Consider the following 22,390-nt stretch of genomic DNA (forward strand, 5'->3'; position numbering starts at 1 on the left):
GGAGAGAGCGCGGGGCAGTGGGATTCGTGTGGGATTGATACAGGTCTATCGGGAGAGAGCGGGGCAGTGGGATTAGTGTGGGATTGATACAGGGCTATGGGGAGAGAGCGGGGCAGTGGGATTAGTTTGGGGATTGATACAGGACTATGGGGAGAGAGCGTGGCAGTGGGATTAGTTTGGGATTGATACAGGGCTATGAGGGGAGAAAGCGGGGCAGTGGGATTAGTTTGGGGATTGATACATGCATATGTGGAGAGAGCGGGGCAGTGGGATTAGTATGGGATTGACACAGGGCTATGGGGAGAGAACGGGGCAGTGGGATTAGTTTGGGGATTGATACAGGACTATGGGGAGAGAGGGGCAGTGGGATTAGTGTGGGATTGATACAGGGCTGTGGGGAGAGTGGGATTAGTTTGAGATTGATACAGGGCTATGGGGAGAGAGGGGCAGTGGGATTAGTTTGGGGATTGATGCAGGGGGCTATGGGGAGAGAGCGGAGCAGTGGGATTAGTTTGGGGATTGATACAGGGCTATGGGGAGAGAACGGGGCAGTGAGATTAGTGTGGGATTGATACAGGGCTATGGGGAGAGTGGGGCAGTGGGATTAGTTTGAGATTGATACAGGGCTGTGGGAAGAGCGGGCAGTGGGATTAGTTTGGGATTTATACAGGGCTATGGGGAGAGCAGGGTTAGTTTGGGATTGATACAGGGTATGGGGAGAGCGGGGTTAGTTTGGCGATTGATACAGGGCTATGGGGAGAGATCGCGGGGCAGTGGGATTCGTGTGGGATTGATACAGGTCTATCGGGAGAGAGCGGGGCAGTGGGATTAGTGTGGGATTGATACAGGGCTATGGGGAGAGAGCGGGGCAGTGGGATTAGTTTGGGGATTGATACAGGACTATGGGGAGAGAGCGTGGCAGTGGGATTAGTTTGGGATTGATACAGGGCTATGAGGGGAGAAAGCGGGGCAGTGGGATTAGTTTGGGGATTGATACATGCATATGTGGAGAGAGCGGGGCAGTGGGATTAGTATGGGATTGATACAGGGCTATGGGGTGAGAGAGGGGTTAGTGTGAGATTGACACAGGGCGATGGGGAGAGAACGGGGCAGTGGGATTAGTTTGGGGATTGATACAGGACTGTGGGGAGAGAGGGGCAGTGGGATTTGTGTGGGATTGATACAGGGCTGTGGGGAGAGTGGGATTAGTTTGAGATTGATACAGGGCTATGGGGAGAGAGGGGCAGTGGGATTAGTTTGTGATTGATACAGGGCTATGGGGAGAGCAGGGTTAGTTTGGGATTGATACATGGTATGGGGAGAGCGGGGTTAGTTTGGGGATTGATACAGGGCTATGGGGAGAGAGCGGGGCAGTGGATTAGTTTGGGGATTGATACAGGGCTATGGGGTGAGAGAGGGATTAGTGTGAGATTGACACAGGGCTTTGGGGAGAGAGTTGGGCAGTGGGATTAGTTTGGGGATTGATGCAGGGTTATGGGGAGAGAGCGGGGCAGTGGGATTAGTTTGGGATTGATACAGGGCTATGAGGGGAGATCAGGGCAATGGGATTAGTTTGGGGATTGATACATGCATATGTGGAGAGAGCGGGGCAGTGTGATTAGTATGGGATTGATATAGGGCTGTGAGGGGAGAGCGGGGCAGTGGGATTAGTTTGGAGATTGATACAGGGCTATGGGGAGAGAGGGACAGTGGGATTAGTTTGGGATTGAGACAGGGCTATGGGGAGAGCAGGGTTAGTTTGGGATTGATACAGGGTATGGGGAGAGCGGGGTTAGTTTGGGGATTGATGCATGGATATGGGGAGAGCGGGCAGCGGTATTAGTATGGGATTGATCCAGGGCTATTGGGAGAGAGCGTGGCAGTAGGATTCGTGTGGGATTGATCCAGAGCTATCGGGAGAGAGCGGGACATTGGGATTAGTGTGGGATTGATACAGGGCTATGGGGAGAGAGCGGGGCAGTGGGATTAGTTTGGGGATTGATACAGGGTTATGGGGAGAGCGGGGCAGTGGGATTAGGTTGGGGATTAATACAGGGCTTTGGGGAAAGAGCGGGGCAGTGGGATTAGTTTGGGATTGATACAGGGCTATGAGGAGAGCGGGGCAGTGGGATTAGTTTGGGGATTGATACAGGGCTGTGGGGAGAGAGCGGGGCAGTGGGATTAGCTTGGGGATTGATGCAGGGCTATGAAGAGAGAACGGGGCAGTGGGATTAGTGTGGGATTGATACAGGGCTATCGGGAGAGAGCGGGGCAGTGGGATTAGTGTGGGATTGATACAGGGCTATGGGGAGAGCGGGCAGTGGGATTAGTTTGGGATTGATACAGGGCTATGGGGAGAGCAGGGTTAGTTTGGGATTGATACAGGATATGGGGAGAGCGGGGTTAGTTTGGCGATTGATACAGGCCTATGGGGAGAGAGCGCGGGGCAGTGGGATTAGTGTGGGATTGATGCAGGGCTATTGGGAAAGGGCGGGGCAGTGGGATTAGTGTGGGATTGATACAGGGCTATGGGGAGAGCGGGGCAGTGGGATTAGTTTGGGATTGATACAGGGCTATTGGGAGAGAACGGGGCAGTGGGATTAGTTTGGAGATTGATACAGGGCTTTGGGGAGTGAGTGGGGCAGTGGGATTAGTTTGGGATTGATACAGGGCTATGGGGAGAGCGGGGCAGTGGGATTAGTTTGGGATTGATGCCAGGCTCTGGGGAAAGAGCGGGGCAGTGGGATTAGTTTGGGATTGATGCAGGACTATGGGGAGAGAGCGGGGCACTGGGATTAGTGTGGTGATTGATACGGGGCTCTGAGACTAAGAGTTCTAATATGACTCTTGTGTGAAGTATTATCATCACTTTGACACAGACTCAGCATTGCCAGTGCCAGCCAGGGTTCATCGGTCACAACTGTGAACTTTCACTCAACGATAACCAGAGTGCGGGCAGCTGGTACAACGTCAGCAGATCAGACCCAGCATTCGTGGGACGCACTGCGGCTGCTGGGACCTTCCTAAATACCACCAACTCACTCTACATCTTCGGAGGTAGGTCTCAGGGCTTCTACTACCTCTTCTGTCTCCTTCAAGCTTCGGTTCCCAGATTTATTCTAACTCTGCTGTACCTGCCCTGGGAGTGTTTGATGGGACAGTGTAGAGGGAGCTTTACTCTGTATCTAACCCCCTGTACCTGTCCTGGGAGTGTTTGATTGGACAGTGTCGAGGGAGCTTTACTCTGTATCTAACCCCGTGCTGTACCTGCCCTGGGAGTGTTTGATTGGACAGTGTCGAGGGAGCTTTACTCTGTATCTCACCCCCTGTACCTGCCCTGGGAGTGTTTGATGGGACAGTGTAGAGGGAGCTTTACTCTGTATCTAACCCCGTGCTGTACCTGACCTGGGAGTGTTTGATTGGACAGTGTCGAGGGAGCTTTACTCTGTATTTAACCCCCTGTACCTGCCCTGGGAATGTTTGATGGGACTGTGTCGAGGGAGCTTTACTCTGTATCTAAACCCGTGCTGCAGTTATTTTTGTGACAGACCTATCTTGCTGGTTAATCTCTGCTTGTATAATGTCTTTGCCCTGTCGAGGGGCGCAGACCTGAATGCAATTGAAAGACTGCTGCTTTGTGCACGTTGCAGGATTTGATCTGAATGAAGTCCTGGGCGACCTTGTTAGATACAATTTCACAAGTAACCAGTGGCATCGGAGTGTGCTCACCCCCTCTCCGGTAAGTAGCAACCCTCTGCCCCTCCTTCCCTCGCCCTCTGCCCCTCCTTCCCTCGCCCTCTGCCCCTCCTCCCCTCGCCCTCTGCCCCTCCTCCCCTCGCCCTCTTCCCCTCCTCCCCTCGCCCTCTTCCCCTCCTCCCCTCGCCCTCTTCCCCTCCTCCCCTCGCCCTCTTCCCCTCCTCCCCTCGCCCTCTTCCCCTCCTCCCCTCGCCCTCTTCCCCTCCTCCCCTCGCCCTCTTCCCCTCCTCCCCTCGCCCTCTTCCCCTCCTCCCCTCGCCCTCTTCCCCTCCTCCCCTCGCCCTCTTCCCCTCCTCCCCTCGCCCTCTTCCCCTCCTCCCCTCGCCCTCTTCCCCTCCTCCCCTCGCCCTCTTCCCCTCCTCCCCTCGCCCTCTTCCCCTCCTCCCCTCGCCCTCTTCCCCTCCTCCCCTCGCCCTCTTCCCCTCCTCCCCTCGCCCTCTTCCCCTCCTCCCCTCGCCCTCTGCCCCTCCTCCCCTCGCCCTCTGCCCCTCCTCCACCTCGCCCGCTGCCCCTCCTCCCCCTCGAGCCTCCGCCCCCCGCCCCCCCCCCCCTCCCGCAAGTGTCTGTGTACGCGCTGCGCTCTGCCCTAATTCGTCTTTGTGATCATCCTTGCAGCCTGCCCGACACTCTCACAGTGCCGTTGAGTGGAAGGGGGGTATGCTGCTGTTTGGGGGTGAGCTGGCAGATGGCTCACTGGCCAATGACGTCTGGCTATACCAACCGGTGCCCGAGAGCTGGAGGCTGCTGGGGGCGATGAATTCCCAGGGCCCACCCGGGCTGGCGGCTCATGCAGCCACTGTGGTGGATCAATATCTGTATGTATACGGAGGTGAGTGTGATCAGCGATATATTAAGAAAGCAAATGGAATGTTGCCCTTTATTACAAGAGGATTTGAGAGAGGATAACAGTGAAGACCTCTTGCTGCAATTATATTGCGCCCTGGTGAAACTGCACCTGGAGTACTGTGTACAGTTTTGGTTTCCTTACCTAAGGAAGGATATATTTGCAATTGAGGGAGTGTAACGCAGGTTCATCAGACTGATTCCTGGAATTGGGGGTTTGTCCGATGAAGAGAGATTGAGTAGACTCGGCCTATATTCTCTGCAGTTTGGAAGAATGAGAGGTGATCTCATTGAAACTTACAAAATTCTTATAGGGCTTGATGGGGTAGATTCAGGGAGAATGTTTCCCTGGGCTGGGGCGTCTAGAACCAGGGGTCACCATCTCACAATAAGGGGTTGGCCATTTAGAACTGAGATGAGGAGAAACCTCTTCACTCAGAGGGTGGTGAATCTTTGGAATTCTCTACCCTCAGAGGGCTGTGGAGGTTCAGTCGTTGAGTATATTCAGTACCGAGATCAATAGATTTTTGGCCACTCAGGAAATCAAGAGATATGGGGATAGTGCAGGAAGGTGGGGTTGAGGTAGATGATCAGCCATGATCTTATTGATGGCATGCAGGCTCAATGGGCCGAATGGCCTATTCCCGCTCCATTTTCTTATGTTCTTATGGATCAACATCGGTGTGTGTGTGGAGCTGAGTGTGATCAGTGATGGACCTCTGTGTGTCTGTGTGTGTGTGTGTGTGTGTGTGTGTGTGTGTGATCAGCGATGGACCAATATCTGTGTGTGTGTGTTGATCAGCGATGGACCAATATCTGTGTGTGTGTGATCAGCGATGGACCAATATCTGTGTGTGTGATCAGCGATGGACCAATATCTGTGTGTGTGTGATCAGCGATGGACCAATATCTGTGTGTATGTGTGTGTGATCAGCGATGGACCAATATCTGTGTGTGTGATCAGCGATGGATCAATATCTGTGTGTGTGTGTGTGTGTGTGATCAGCGATAGACCTATATCTGTGTGTGTGTGTGTGATCAGCGATAGACCTATATCTGAGTGTGTGTGTGTGTGTGTCTGTGTGATCAGCGATGGACCTATATCTGTGTGTGTGATCAGCGATGGATCAATATCTGTGTGTGTGTGTGTGTGTGTGTGTGTGTGTGTGATCAGTGATGGATCAATATCTGTGTGTGTGTGATCAGCGATGGATCAATATCTGGTTGTGTGTGTGTGTGATCAGCGAAAGACCTATATCTGTGTGTGTGTGTGATCAGCGAAGGACCTATATCTGTGTGTGTGTTGATCAGCGATGGACCAATATCAGTGTGTGTGTGTGATCAGTGATGGACCAATATCTGTGTGTGTGTGTGTGTGTGTGTGTGTTGATCAGCGATGGACCAATATCTGTGTGTGTGTGTGTGTGTGATCAGCGCAAGACCTATATCTGTGTGTGTGTGTGTGTGATCAGCGATAGACCAAGATCAGTGTGTGTGTGTGATCAGTGATGGACCAATATCTGTGTGTGTGTGTGTGTGTGTGTTGATCAGCGATGGACCAATATCTGTGTGTGTGTGTGATCAGCGCAAGACCTATATCTGTGTGTGTGTGTGTGTGTGTGATCAGCGATAGACCTATATCTGTGTGTGTGTGTGTGATCAGCGATAGACCTATATCTGAGTGTGTGTGTGTGTGTGTCTGTGTGATCAGCGATGGACCTATATCTGTGTGTGTGTGTGTGTGTGATCAGCGATAGACCGAGATCTGTGTGTGTGATCAGCGATGGACCTATATCTGTGTGTGTGTGTGATCAGCGATAGACCTATATCTGTGTGTGTGTGTGTGTGATCAGCGATAGACCTGTATCTGTGTGTGTGTGTGTTTGTGTGATCAGCGATGGACCTATATCTGTGTGTGTGTGTGATCAGCGATAGACCTATATCTCTGTGTGTGTGTGTGTGTGTGTGTGTGTGTGATCAGCGATAGACCTATATCTGTGTGTGTGTGTGTGATCAGCGATAGACCTGTATCTGTGTGTGTGTGTGTTTGTGTGATCAGCGATGGACCTATATCTGTGTGTGTGTGTGATCAGCGATAGACCTATATCTGTGTGTGTGATCAGCGAAAGACCTATATCTGTGTGTGTGTGTGATCAGCGATAGACCTGTATCTGTGTGTGTGTTGATCAGCGATGGACCAATATCAGTGTGTGTGTGTGTGTGTGTGTGATCAGTGATGGACCAATATCTGTGTGTGTGTGATCAGCGATGGACCAATATCTGTGTGTGCGTGTGTGTTGATCAGCGATGGACCAATATCTGTGTGTGTGATCAGCGATGGACCAATATCTGTGTGTGTGTGTGTGTGTGTGATCAGCGATGGACCAATATCTGTGTGTGTGTGTGTGTGTGTGATCAGCGATGGATCAATATCTGTGTGTGTGTGTGTGTGTGTGTGATCAGCGATGGATCAATATAACTGTGCGTGTGTGTGATCAGCGATGGATCAATATCTGTGTGTGTGTGTGTGTGTGTGATCAGCGATGGACCAATATCTGTGTGTGTGTGTGTGTGATCAGCGATGGACCAATATCTGTGTGTGTGTGTTGATCAGCGATGGACCAATATCTGTGTGTGTGTGTGTGTGTGTGATCAGCGATGGACCAATGTCTGTGTGTGTATGATCAGCAATGGACCAATATCTGTGTGTGTGTGTGATCGGCGATGGATCAATATAACTGTGTGTGTGTGTGATCAGCGATGGATCAATATAACTGTGTGTGTGTGTGATCAGCGATGGATCAATATCTGTGTGTGTGTGTGTGATCAGCGATGGACCAATATCTGTGTGTGTGTGTTGATCAGCGATGGACCAATATCTGTGTGTGTGTGATCAGCGATGGACCAATATCTGTGTGTGTGATCAGCGATGGACCAATATCTGTGTGTGTGTGATCAGCGATGGACCAATATCTGTGTATGTGTGTGTGATCAGCGATGGACCAATATCTGTGTGTGTGATCAGCGATGGATCAATATCTGTGTGTGTGTGTGTGTGTGTGATCAGCGATAGACCTATATCTGTGTGTGTGTGTGTGATCAGCGATAGACCTATATCTGAGTGTGTGTGTGTGTGTGTCTGTGTGATCAGCGATGGACCTATATCTGTGTGTGTGATCAGCGATGGATCAATATCTGTGTGTGTGTGTGTGTGTGTGTGTGTGTGTGTGTGATCAGTGATGGATCAATATCTGTGTGTGTGTGATCAGCGATGGATCAATATCTGGTTGTGTGTGTGTGTGATCAGCGAAAGACCTATATCTGTGTGTGTGTGTGATCAGCGAAGGACCTATATCTGTGTGTGTGTTGATCAGCGATGGACCAATATCAGTGTGTGTGTGTGATCAGTGATGGACCAATATCTGTGTGTGTGTGTGTGTGTGTGTGTGTGTTGATCAGCGATGGACCAATATCTGTGTGTGTGTGTGTGTGTGATCAGCGCAAGACCTATATCTGTGTGTGTGTGTGTGTGATCAGCGATAGACCAAGATCAGTGTGTGTGTGTGATCAGTGATGGACCAATATCTGTGTGTGTGTGTGTGTGTGTGTTGATCAGCGATGGACCAATATCTGTGTGTGTGTGTGATCAGCGCAAGACCTATATCTGTGTGTGTGTGTGTGTGTGTGATCAGCGATAGACCTATATCTGTGTGTGTGTGTGTGATCAGCGATAGACCTATATCTGAGTGTGTGTGTGTGTGTGTGTCTGTGTGATCAGCGATGGACCTATATCTGTGTGTGTGTGTGTGTGTGATCAGCGATAGACCGAGATCTGTGTGTGTGATCAGCGATGGACCTATATCTGTGTGTGTGTGTGATCAGCGATAGACCTATATCTGTGTGTGTGTGTGTGTGATCAGCGATAGACCTGTATCTGTGTGTGTGTGTGTTTGTGTGATCAGCGATGGACCTATATCTGTGTGTGTGTGTGATCAGCGATAGACCTATATCTCTGTGTGTGTGTGTGTGTGTGTGATCAGCGATAGACCTATATCTGTGTGTGTGTGTGTGATCAGCGATAGACCTGTATCTGTGTGTGTGTGTGTTTGTGTGATCAGCGATGGACCTATATCTGTGTGTGTGTGTGATCAGCGATAGACCTATATCTGTGTGTGTGATCAGCGAAAGACCTATATCTGTGTGTGTGTGTGATCAGCGATAGACCTGTATCTGTGTGTGTGTTGATCAGCGATGGACCAATATCAGTGTGTGTGTGTGTGTGTGTGTGATCAGTGATGGACCAATATCTGTGTGTGTGTGATCAGCGATGGACCAATATCTGTGTGTGCGTGTGTGTTGATCAGCGATGGACCAATATCTGTGTGTGTGATCAGCGATGGACCAATATCTGTGTGTGTGTGTGTGTGTGTGATCAGCGATGGACCAATATCTGTGTGTGTGTGTGTGTGTGATCAGCGATGGATCAATATCTGTGTGTGTGTGTGTGTGTGTGTGATCAGCGATGGATCAATATAACTGTGCGTGTGTGTGATCAGCGATGGATCAATATCTGTGTGTGTGTGTGTGTGTGTGATCAGCGATGGACCAATATCTGTGTGTGTGTGTGTGTGATCAGCGATGGACCAATATCTGTGTGTGTGTGTTGATCAGCGATGGACCAATATCTGTGTGTGTGTGTGATCAGCGATGGACCAATGTCTGTGTGTGTATGATCAGCAATGGACCAATATCTGTGTGTGTGTGTGATCGGCGATGGATCAATATAACTGTGTGTGTGTGTGATCAGCGATGGATCAATATCTGTGTGTGTGTGTGTGATCAGCGATGGACCAATATCTGTGTGTGTGTGTGTGTGATCAGCGATGGACCAATATCTGTGTGTGTGTGTTGATCAGCGATGGACCAATATCTGTGTGTGTGTGTGATCAGCGATGGACCAATGTCTGTGTGTGTGTGATCAGCAATGGACCAATATCTGTGTGTGTGTGTGTGATCAGCGATGGATCAATATACCTGTGTGTGTGTGTGATCAGCGATGGATCAATATCTGTGTGTGTGTGTGATCAGTGATGGATCAATATCTGTGTGTGTGTGTGATCAGCGATGGACCAATATCTGTGTGTGTGATCAGCGATGGATCAATATCTGTGTGTGTGTTTGATCAGCGATGGACCAATATCTGTGTGTGTGATCAGTGATGGATCAATATCTGTGTGTGAGATCAGCGATGGAACAATATCTGTGTGTGTGTGTGATCAGCTGTGGATCAATATCTGTGTGTGTGATCAGCGATGGACCAATATCTGTGTGTGTGTGTGTGTGTAAGATCAGCGATGGACCAATATCTGTGTGTGTGTGTGTGTGTGTGTGATCAGCGATGGATCAATATCTGTGTGTGTGTGTGTGTGATCAGCGATGGATCAATATCTGTGTGTGTGTGTGTGTGATCAGCGATGGATCAATATCTGTGTGTGTGTGTGTGTGTGTGATCAGCGATGGACCAATATCTGTGTGTGTGTGTGTGTGTGATCAGCGATGGACCAATATCTGTGTGTGTGTGTGTGTGATCAGCGATGGACCAATATCTGTGTGTGTGTGTGTGTGATCAGCGATGGACCAATATCTGTGTGTGTGTGATCAGCGATGGACCAATATCTGTGTGTGTGTGTGTGATCAGCGATAGACCAATATCTGTGTGTGTGTGTGTGATCAGCGGTAGACCTGTATCTGTGTGTGTGTGTGTGATCAGCGAATGACCAATATCTGTGTGTGTGTGTGATCAGCGATGGACCAATATCTGTGTGTGTGATCAGCGATGGACCAATATCTGTGTGTGTGATCAGCGATGGACCAATATCTGTGTGTGTGTGTGTGTGTGTGATCAGCGATAGACCTGTATCTGTGTGTGTGTGTGTGTGATCAGCGATGGACCAATATCTGTGTGTGTGTGTGTGTGTGTGTGTGATCAGCGCAAGACCTATATCTGTGTGTGTGTGTGTGTGTGTGATCAGCGATAGACCTATAACTGTGTGTGTGTGTGATCAGCGATGGACCTATATCTGTGTGTGTGTGTGATCAGCGATAGACCTATATCTGTGTGTGTGTGTGTGATCAGCGATAGACCTGTATCTGTGTGTGTGTGTGTTTGTGTGATCAGCGATGGACCTATATCTGTGTGTGTGTGTGTGTGTGTGTGTGATCAGCGATAGACCTGTATCTGTGTGTGTGTGTGATCAGCGATGGACTAATATCTGTGTGTGTGTGTGTGTGATTAGCGATGGACCAATATCTGTGTGTGTGTGTGTGTTTGTTGATCAGCGATGGACCAATATCTGTGTGTGTGTGTGATCAGCGATGGACCAATATATATGTGTGTGTGATCAGTGATGGATCAATATCTGTGTGTGTGTGTGATCAGCAATGGACCAATATCTGTGTGTGTGTGTGTGTGTGTGTGTCTGTGTGTGTGTGATCAGCGATGGATCAATATAACTGTGTGTGTGTGATCAGCGATGGATCAATATCTGTGTGTGTGTGTGTGTGTGTGTGATCAGCGATGGACCAATATCTGTGTGTGTGTGATCAGCGATGGATCAATATCTGTGTGTGTGATCAGCGATGGACCAATATCTGTGTGTGTGATCAGCGATGGACCAATATCTGTGTGTGTGTGATCAGCGATGGATCAATATCTGTGTGTGTGATCAGCGATGGACCAATATCTGTGTGTGTGTGTGTGTGTAAGATCAGCGATGGACCAATATCTGTGTGTGTGTGTGTGATCAGCGATGGACCAATATCTGTGTCTGTGTGTGTGATCAGTGATGGATCAATATCTGTGTGTGTGATCAGCGATGGACCAATATCTGTGTGTGTGTGTGTGTGTGTGTAAGATCAGCGATGGACCAATATCTGTGTGTGTGTGTGTGTGTGTGATCAGCGATGGATCAATATCTGTGTGTGTGTGTGTGTGTGTGTGTGTGATCAGCGATGGATCAATATCTGTGTGTGTGTGTGTGATCAGTGATGGATCAATATCTGTGTGTGTGAGATCAGCGATGGACCAATATCTGTGTGTGTGTGTGTGTGTGTGTGTGATCAGCGATGGACTAATATCTGTGTGTGTGTGTGTGTGTGAGCAGCGATGGACCAATATCTGTGTGTGTGTGTTGATCAGCGATGGACCAATATCTGTGTGTGTGTGATCAGCGATGGACCAATATCTGTGTGTGTGTGATCAGCGATGGACCAATATCAGTGTGTGTGTGTGATCAGTGATGGACCAATATCTGTGTGTGTGTGTGTGTGTGTGTGTTGATCAGCGATGGACCAATATCTGTGTGTGTGTGTGTGTGTGATCAGCGCAAGACCTATATCTGTGTGTGTGTGTGTGTGATCAGCGATAGACCAAGATCAGTGTGTGTGTGTGATCAGTGATGGACCAATATCTGTGTGTGTGTGTGTGTGTGTGTTGATCAGCGATGGACCAATATCTGTGTGTGTGTGTTGATCAGCGATGGACCAATATCTGTGTGTGTGTGATCAGCGATGGACCAATATCTGTGTGTGTGATCAGCGATGGACCAATATCTGTGTGTGTGTGATCAGCGATGGACCAATATCTGTGTGTATGTGTGATCAGCGCAAGACCTATATCTGTGTGTGTGTGTGTGTGTGTGTGATCAGCGATAGACCTATATCTGTGTGTGTGTGTGTGTGATCAGCGATAGACCTATATCTGAGTGTGTGTGTGTGTGTGTCTGTGTGATCAGCGATGGACCTATATCTGTGTGTGTGTGTGTGTGTGATCAGCGATAGACCGAGATCTGTGTGTGTGATCAGCGATGGACCTATATCTGTGTGTGTGTGTGATCAGCGATAGACCTATATCTGTGTGTGTGTGTGTGATCAGCGATAGACCTGTATCTGTGTGTGTGTGTGTTTGTGTGATCAGCGATGGACCTATATCTGTGTGTGTGTGTGATCAGCGATAGACCTATATCTCTGTGTGTGTGTGTGTGTGTGTGTGTGTGTGTGTGTGATCAGCGATAGACCTATATCTGTGTGTGTGTGTGTGTGATCAGCGATAGACCTATATCTGAGTGTATGTGTGTGTGTGTCTGTGTGATCAGCGATGGACCTATATCTGTGTGTGTGTGTGTGTGTGATCAGCGATAGACCGAGATCTGTGTGTGTGATCAGCGATGGACCTATATCTGTGTGTGTGTGTGATCAGCGATAGACCTATATCTGTGTGTGTGTGTGTGATCAGCGATAGACCTGTATCTGTGTGTGTGTGTGTTTGTGTGATCAGCGATGGACCTATATCTGTGTGTGTGTGTGATCAGCGATAGACCTATATCTCTGTGTGTGTGTGTGTGTGTGTGTGTGTGTGTGTGTGTGATCAGCGATAGACCTATATCTGTGTGTGTGTGTGTGATCAGCGATAGACCTGTATCTGTGTGTGTGTGTGTGTTTGTGTGATCAGCGATGGACCTATATCTGTGTGTGTGTGTGATCAGCGATAGACCTATATCTGTGTGTGTGATCAGCGAAAGACCTATATCTGTGTGTGTGTGTGATCAGCGATAGACCTGTATCTGTGTGTGTGTTGATCAGCGATGGACCAATATCAGTGTGTGTGTGTGTGTGTGTGTGTGATCAGTGATGGACCAATATCTGTGTGTGTGTGATCAGCGATGGACCAATATCTGTGTGTGCGTGTGTGTTGATCAGCGATGGACCAATATCTGTGTGTGAGATCAGCGATGGACCAATATCTGTGTGTGTGTGTGTGTGTGTGTGATCAGCGATGGACCAATATCTGTGTGTGTGTGTGTGTGTGATCAGCGATGGATCAATATCTGTGTGTGTGTGTGTGTGTGTGATCAGCGATGGATCAATATAACTGTGCGTGTGTGTGATCAGCGATGGATCAATATCTGTGTGTGTGTGTGTGTGTGTGATCAGCGATGGACCAATATCTGTGTGTGTGTGTGTGTGTGATCAGCGATGGACCAATATCTGTGTGTGTGTGTTGATCAGCGATGGACCAATATCTGTGTGTGTGTGTGTGTGATCAGCGATGGACCAATGTCTGTGTGTGTATGATCAGCAATGGACCAATATCTGTGTGTGTGTGTGATCGGCGATGGATCAATATAACTGTGTGTGTGTGTGTGATCAGCGATGGATCAATATAACTGTGTGTGTGTGTGATCAGCGATGGATCAATATCTGTGTGTGTGTGTGATCAGCGATGGACCAATATCTGTGTGTGTGTGTGTGTGTGATCAGCGATGGACCAATATCTGTGTGTGTGTGTGTGATCAGCGATGGACCAATGTCTGTGTGTGTGTGATCAGCAATGGACCAATATCTGTGTGTGTGTGTGATCAGCGATGGATCAATATACCTGTGTGTGTGTGTGATCAGCGATGGATCAATATCTGTGTGTGTGTGTGATCAGTGATGGATCAATATCTGTGTGTGTGTGTGATCAGCGATGGACCAATATCTGTGTGTGTGATCAGCGATGGAACAATATCTGTGTGTGTGTTTGATCAGCGATGGACCAATATCTGTGTGTGTGATCAGTGATGGATCAATATCTGTGTGTGTGATCAGCGATGGACCAATATCTGTGTGTGTGATCAGTGATGGATCAATATCTGTGTGTGAGATCAGCGATGGAACAATATCTGTGTGTGTGATCAGCGATGGACCAATATCTGTGTGTGTGTGTGTGTAAGATCAGCGATGGACCAATATCTGTGTGTGTGTGTGTGTGTGTGTGTGTGATCAGCGATGGATCAATATCTGTGTGTGTGTGTGTGTGATCAGCGATGGATCAATATCTGTGTGTGTGTGTGTGATCAGCGATGGATCAATATCTGTGTGTGTGTGTGTGTGTGTGTAAGATCAGCGATGGACCAATATCTGTGTGTGTGTGTGTGTGATCAGCGATGGACCAATATCTGTGTGTGTGTGTGTGTGATCAGCGATGGACCAATATCTGTGTGTGTGTGTGTGTGTGTGTGTGTGATCAGCGATGGACCAATATCTGTGTGTGTGTGATCAGCGATGGACCAATATCTGTGTGTGTGTGTGTGATCAGCGATAGACCAATATCTGTGTGTGTGTGTGTGTGATCAGCGATGGACCAATATCTGTGTGTGTGTGTGTGTGTGATCAGCGCAAGACCTATATCTGTGTGTGTGTGTGTGTGTGTGATCAGCGATAGACCTATATCTGTGTGTGTGTGTGATCAGCGAAAGACCTATATCTGTGTGTGTGTGTGATCAGCGATGGACCAATATCTGTGTGTGTGTGTGTGATCAGCGATAGACCTGTATCTGTGTGTGTGTGTGTGATCAGCGATGGACCAATATCTGTGTGTGTGTGTGTGATCAGCGATAGACCTGTATCTGTGTGTGTGTGTGATCAGCGATGGACTAATATCTGTGTGTGTGTGTGTGTGATCAGCGATGGACCAATATCTGTGTGTGTGTGTGTGTTTGTTGATCAGCGATGGACCAATATCTGTGTGTGTGTGTGATCAGCAATGGACCAATATATATGTGTGTGTGATCAGTGATGGATCAATATCTGTGTGTGTGTGTGATCAGCAATGGACCAATATCTGTGTGTGTGTGTGCGTGTGTGTGTGTGTGTGTGTGTCTGTGTGTGTGTGATCAGCGATGGATCAATATAACTGTGTGTGTGTGATCAGCGATGGATCAATATCTGTGTGTGTGTGTGTGTGATCAGCGATGGACCAATATCTGTGTGTGTGATCAGCGATGGACCAATATCTGTGTGTGTGTGATCAGCGATGGATCAATATCTGTGTGTGTGATCAGCGATGGACCAATATCTGTGTGTGTGTGTGTGTGTGTAAGATCAGCGATGGACCAATATCTGTGTGTGTGTGTGTGTGATCAGCGATGGATCAATATCTGTGTGTGTGTGTGTGTGTGTGTGTGATCAGCGATGGACTAATATCTGTGTGTGTGTGTGTGTGTGATCAGCGATGGACCAATATCTGTGTGTGTGTGTTGATCAGCGATGGACCAATATCTGTGTGTGTGTGATCAGCGATGGACCAATATCTGTGTGTGTGTGATCAGCGATGGACCAATATCTGTGTGTGTGTGATCAGCGATGGACCAATATCTGTGTGTGTGTGTGTGAGATCAGCGATGGACCAATATCTGTGTGTGTGATCAGCGATGGATCAATATCTGTGTGTGTGTGTGTGATCAGTGATGGATCAATATCTGTGTGTGTGTGATCAGCGATGGATCAATATCTGGTTGTGTGTGTGTGTGATCAGCGATGGACCAATATCTGTGTGTGTGTGTGTGATCAGCGATGGATCAATATCTGTGTGTGTGTGTGTGATCAGCGATGGACCAATATCTGTGTGTGTGTGTGTGATCAGCGATGGACCAATATCTGTGTGTGTGATCAGCGAAAGACCTATATCTGTGTGTGTGTGTGATCAGCGATGGACCTATATCTGTGTGTGTGTGTGATCAGCGATGGACCTATATCTGTGTGTGTGTGATCAGCGATGGACCTATATCTGTGTGTGTGTGTGATCAGCGAAGGACCTATATCTGTGTGTGTGTGTGATCAGCGATAGACCTATATCTGTGTGTGTGTGTGATCAGCGATCGACCTATATCTGTGTGTGTGTGTGATCAGCGATGAACCTATATCTGTGTGTGTGTGTGATCAGCGATAGACCTATATCTGTGTGTGTGTGTGATCAGCGATGGATCAATATCTGTGTGTGTGTGTGTGTGTGTGTGTGTCATCAGCGATGGACCAATATCTGTGTGTGTGATCAGCGATGGATCAATATCTGTGTGTTTGATCAGCGATGGATCAATATCTGTGTGTGTGTGTGATCAGTGATGGATCAATATCTGTGTGTGTGATCAGCGATGGACCAATATATATCTGTGTGTGTGATCACCGATGGACCAATATCTGTGTGTGTGTGTGTGATCAGCGATGGACCAATATCTGTGTGTGTGTGATCAGCGATGGATCAATATCTGTGTGTGTGTGTGTGTGTGTGTGTGTGTGTGATCAGCGATGGATCAATATAACTGTGCGTGTGTGTGATCAGCGATGGATCAATATCTGTGTGTGTGTGTGTGTGATCAGCGATGGACCAATATCTGTGTGTGTGTGTGTGTGTGTGTGATCAGCGATGGACCAATATCTGTGTGTGTGTGTTGATCAGCGATGGACCAATATCTGTGTGTGTGTGTGTGTGATCAGCGATGGACCAATGTCTGTGTGTGTGTGTGTGATCAGCAATGGACCAATATCTGTGTGTGTGTGTGATCAGTGATGGATCAATATCTGTGTGTGTGTGTGATCAGTGATGGATCAATATCTGTGTGTGTGAGATCAGCGATGGACCAATATCTGTGTGTGTGTGTGTGTGTGATCAGCGATGGACCAATATCTGTGTGTGTGTGTGTGATCAGCGATGGACCAATATCTGTGTGTGATCAGCGATAGACCTATATCTGTGTGTGTGATCAGCGATAGACCTTTTTCTGTGTGTGTGTGTGTGTGTGTGTGTGTGTGTGTGTGTGTGTGTGATCAGCGATGGACCAATATCTGTGTGTGTGTGATCAGCGATGGACCAATATCTGTGTGTGTGATCAGCGATAGACCTATATCTGTGTGTGTGTGTGATCAGCGAAAGACCTATATCTGTGTGTGTGTGTGTGATCAGCGATGGACCAATATCTGTGTGTGTGTGTGTGATCAGCGATGGACCAATATCTGTGTGTGTGTGTGTGTGTGATCAGCGGTAGACCTGTATCTGTGTGTGTGTGTGTGATCAGCGATGGACCAATATCTGTGTGTATGTGTGTGTGTGTGATCAGCGCAAGACCTATATCTGTGTGTGTGTGTGATCAGCGATGGACCAATATCTGTGTGTGTGTGTGATCAGTGATGGATCAATATCTGTGTGTGTGTGTGATCAGTGATGGATCAATATCTGTGTGTGTGAGATCAGCGATGGACCAATATCTGTGTGTGTGTGTGTGTGTGATCAGCGATGGACCAATATCTGTGTGTGTGTGTGATCAGTGATGGATCAATATCTGTGTGTGTGTGTGATCAGTGATGGATCAATATCTGTGTGTGTGAGATCAGCGATGGACCAATATCTGTGTGTGTGTGTGTGTGTGTGATCAGCGATGGACCAATATCTGTGTGTGATCAGCGATAGACCTATATCTGTGTGTGTGATCAGCGATAGACCTTTTTCTGTGTGTGTGTGTGTGTGTGTGTGTGTGTGTGTGTGTGTGATCAGCGATGGACCAATATCTGTGTGTATGTGTGTGTGTGTGATCAGCGCAAGACCTATATCTGTGTGTGTGTGTGATCAGCGATGGACCAATATCTGTGTGTGCGTGTGTGATCAGCGATGGACGAATATCTGTGTGTGTGTGTGTGTGATCAGCGATAGACCTGTATCTGTGTGTGTGTGTGTGTGATCAGCGATGGACCAATATCTGTGTGTGTGTGTGTGTGATCAGCGCAAGACCTATATCTGTGTGTGTGTGTGTGTGTGTGTGATCAGCGATAGACCTATATCTGTGTGTGTGTGTGATCAGCGAAAGACCTATATCTGTGTGTGTGTGTGATCAGCGATGGACCAATATCTGTGTGTGTGTGTGTGTGATCAGCGATGGACTAATATCTGTGTGTGTGTGTGTGTGTGATCAGCGATGGACCAATATCTGTGTGTGTGTGATCAGCGATGGACCAATATCTGTGTGTGTGTGTGATCAGCGATGGACCAATATATATCTGTGTGTGTGATCAGTGATGGATCAATATCTGTGTGTGTGTGTGATCAGCAATGGACCAATATCTGTGTGTGTGTGTGTGTGTGTGTGTGTGTGTGTGATCAGCGATGGATCAATATAACTGTGTGTGTGTGATCAGCGATGGATCAATATCTGTGTGTGTGTGTGTGTGTGTGTGATCAGCGATGGACCAATATCTGTGTGTGTGATCAGCGATGGATCAATATCTGTGTGTGTGTGTGTGTAAGATCAGCGATGGACCAATATCTGTGTCTGTGTGTGTGATCAGCGATGGACCAATATATATCTGTGTGATCAGCGATGGACCAATATCTGTGTGTGTGTGTGTGTGTGTGTAAGATCAGCGATGGACCAATATCTGTGTGTGTGTGTGTGATCAGCGATGGATCAATATCTGTGTGTGTGATCAGCGATGGATCAATATCTGTGTGTGTGTGTGATCAGTGATGGATCAATATCTGTGTGTGTGAGATCAGCGATGGACCAATATCTCTGTGTGTGTGTGTGTGTGTGTGTGTGTGTGTGTGTGTGTGTGTGATCAGCGATGGACCAATATCTGTGTGTGTGTGTGTGTGTGTGATCAGCGAAAGACCTATATCTGTGTGTGTGTGTGTGATCAGCGAAAGACCTATATCTGTGTGTGTGATCAGCGATCGACCTATATCTGTGTGTGTGATCAGCGATAGACCTATATCTGTGTGTGTGTGTGATCAGTGATAGACCTGTGTGTGTGTGTGATCAGCGATAGACCTATATCTGTGTGTGTGTGTGATCAGCGAAAGACCTATATCTGTGTGTGTGTGTGATCAGCGAAAGACCTATATTTGTGTATGTGTGTGATCAGCGATTGACCTGTATCTGTGTGTGTGTGTGATCAGCGATGGACCAATATCTGTGTGTGTGTTGATCAGCGATGGACCAATATCAGTGTGTGTGTGTGTGAGATCAGTGATGGACCAATATCTGTGTGTGTGTGATCAGCAGTGGACCAATATCTGTGTGTGTTGATCAGCGCAAGACCTATATCTGTGTGTGTGTGTGTGTGATCAGCGATAGACCTATATCTGTGTGTGTGTGTGTCTGATCAGCGATGGACCAATATCTGTGTGTGTGTGTGTGTGTGTGTGTGTGTGTGTGTGTGTGTGTGATCAGCGATGGACCAAAATCTGTGTGTGTGTGATCAGCGATGGACCAATATCTGTGTGTGTGTGTGTGTGTGATCAGCGATGGACCAATATCTGTGTGTGTGTGTGTGTGATCAGCGATGGATCAATATCTGTGTGTGTGTGTGTGTGTGTGTGTGTGTGTGTGTGTGTGTGTGTGTGTGATCAGTGATGGATCAATATCTGTGTGTGTGTGAGATCAGCGATGGACCAATATCTGTGTGTGTGTGTGATCAGCGATGGATCAATATCTGTGCGTGTGTGTGTGATCAGTGATGGATCAATATCTGTGTGTGTGATCAGCGATGGACCAATATATATTTGTGTGTGTGATCAGTGATGGATCAATATCTGTGTGTGTGTGTGATCAGCAATGGACCAATATCTGTGTGTGTGATCAGCGATGGATCAATATAAGTGTGTGTGTGTGTGATCAGCGATGGATCAATATCTGTGTGTGTGTGTGTGTGTGATCAGTGATGGATCAATATCTGTGTGTGTGTGATCAGCGATGGACCAATATCTGTGTGTGTGTGATCAGCGATGGACCAATATCTGTGTGTGTGATCAGCGATGGAACAATATCTGTGTGTGTGTGTGATCAGCGATGGATCAATATCTGTGTGTGTGATCAGCGATGGACCAATATCTCTGTGTGTGTGTGTGTGTGTGTGTGTGTGTGTGTAAGATCAGCGATGGACCAATATCTGTGTGTGTGTGTGTGTGTGATCAGCGATGGATCAATATCTGTGTTTTGTGTGTGATCAGCGATGGACCAATATCTGTGTGCGTGTGTGTGATCAGCGATGGATCAATATCTGTGTGTGTGATCAGTGATGGATCAATATCTGTGTGTGTGATCAGCGATGGACCAATATCTGTGTGTGTGTGTGATCAGCGATGGATCAATATCTGTGTGTGTGATCAGCGATGGACCAATATCTGTGTGTGTGTGTGTGTGTGTGTGTGTGTGTAAGATCAGCGATGGACTAATATCTGTGTGTGTGTGTGTGTGTGATCAGCGATGGATCAATATCTGTGTGTGTGTGATCAGCGATGGACCAATATCTGTGTCTGTGTGTGTGATCAGTGATGGATCAATATCTGTGTGTGTGTGTGTGTGTGATCAGCGATGGATCAATATCTGTGTGTGTGTGTGTGAGATCAGCGATGGACCAATATCTGTGTGTGTGTGTGTGTGATCAGCGATGGATCAATATCTGTGTGTGTGAGATCAGCGATGGACCAATATCTGTGTGTGTGTGTGTGTGTGTATGTGTGTGTGATCAGCGATGGACCAATATCTGTGTGTGTGATCAGCGATGGACCAATATCTGTGTGTGTTGATCAGCGATGGACCAATATCTGTGTGTGTGATCAGCGATGGACCAATATCTGTGTGTGTGTGTGTGAGATCAGCGATGGATCAATATCTGTGTGTGTGTGATCAGCAATGGACCAATATCTGTGTGTGTGTGTGATCAGCGATGGATCAATATCTGTGTGTGTGTGTGTGTGATCAGCGATGGACCAATATCTGTGTGTGTGTGTTGATCAGCGATGGACCAATATCTGTGTGTGTGTGTGTGTGATCAGCGATGGATCAATATCTGTGTGTGTGTGTGTGTGTGTGATCAGTGATGGATCAATATCTGTGTGTGTGTGTGTGATCAGCGATGGACCAATATCTGTGTGTGTGTGTGATCAGCGATGGACCAATATCTGTGTGTGTGTGTGATCAGCGATGGAACAATATCTGTGTGTGTGTGTGATCAGCGATGGACCAATATCTGTGTGTGTGATCAGTGATGGATCAATATCTGTGTGTGTGATCAGCGATGGACCAATATCTGTGTCTGTGTGTGTGATCAGTGATGGATCAATATCTGTGTGTGTGATCAGTGATGGATCAATATCTGTGTGTGTGATCAGCGATCGAACAATATCTGTGTGTGTGTGTGATCAGCTGTGGATCAATATCAGTGTGTGTGTGTGTGAGATCAGTGATGGACCAATATCTGTGTGTTGATCAGCGATGGACCAATATCTGTGTGTGTGTGTGTGATCAGCAGTGGACCAATATCTGTGTGTGTTGATCAGCGCAAGACCTATATCTGTGTGTGTGTGTGTGTGATCAGCGATGGACCAAAATCTGTGTGTGTGTGTGTCTGATCAGCGATGGACCAATATCTGTGTGTGTGTGTGTGTGTGATCAGCGATGGACCAATATCTGTGTGTGTGTGTGTGTGATCAGCGATGGATCAATATCTGTGTGTGTGTGTGTGTGTGTGTGTGATCAGTGATGGATCAATATCTGTGTGTGTGATCAGCGATGGACCAATATATATTTGTGTGTGTGATCAGTGATGGATCAATATCTGTGTGTGTGTGTGATCAGCAATGGACCAATATCTGTGTGTGTGTGTGTGTGATCAGCGATGGATCAATATAAGTGTGTGTGTGTGTGATCAGCGATGGATCAATATCTGTGTGTGTGTGTGTGTGTGTGATCAGTGATGGATCAATATCTGTGTGTGTGTGATCAGCGATGGACCAATATCTGTGTGTGTGTGATCAGCGATGGACCAATATCTGTGTGTGATCAGCGATGGATCAATATCTGTGTGTGTGATCAGCGATGGACCAATATCTGTGTGTGTGTGTGTGTGTGTGTAAGATCAGCGATGGACCAATATCTGTGTGTGTGTGTGTGTGTGATCAGCGATGGATCAATATCTG

The 22,390-nt window shown here is 47.7% G+C and overlaps 1 protein-coding gene across 1 annotated transcript in view; it reads left to right on the top strand.

Annotated features, from left to right (window-relative positions):
- The window catches only part of LOC139240295 (multiple epidermal growth factor-like domains protein 8), a 185,787-nt gene that overhangs the window by 23,916 nt on the left and 139,481 nt on the right, over positions 1-22,390 (top strand). Inside the window, exons 5-7 of the mRNA XM_070868758.1 lie at positions 2,880-3,057; positions 3,651-3,739; positions 4,372-4,585. Of these exons, the coding sequence (XP_070724859.1) occupies positions 2,880-3,057; positions 3,651-3,739; positions 4,372-4,585 (481 nt within the window). The remainder of the gene's footprint in view (positions 1-2,879; positions 3,058-3,650; positions 3,740-4,371; positions 4,586-22,390) is intronic.

This window comes from Pristiophorus japonicus, chromosome 31, assembly GCF_044704955.1.
Source record: "Pristiophorus japonicus isolate sPriJap1 chromosome 31, sPriJap1.hap1, whole genome shotgun sequence".
NCBI classification, from domain to species: Eukaryota; Metazoa; Chordata; class Chondrichthyes; family Pristiophoridae; genus Pristiophorus; species Pristiophorus japonicus.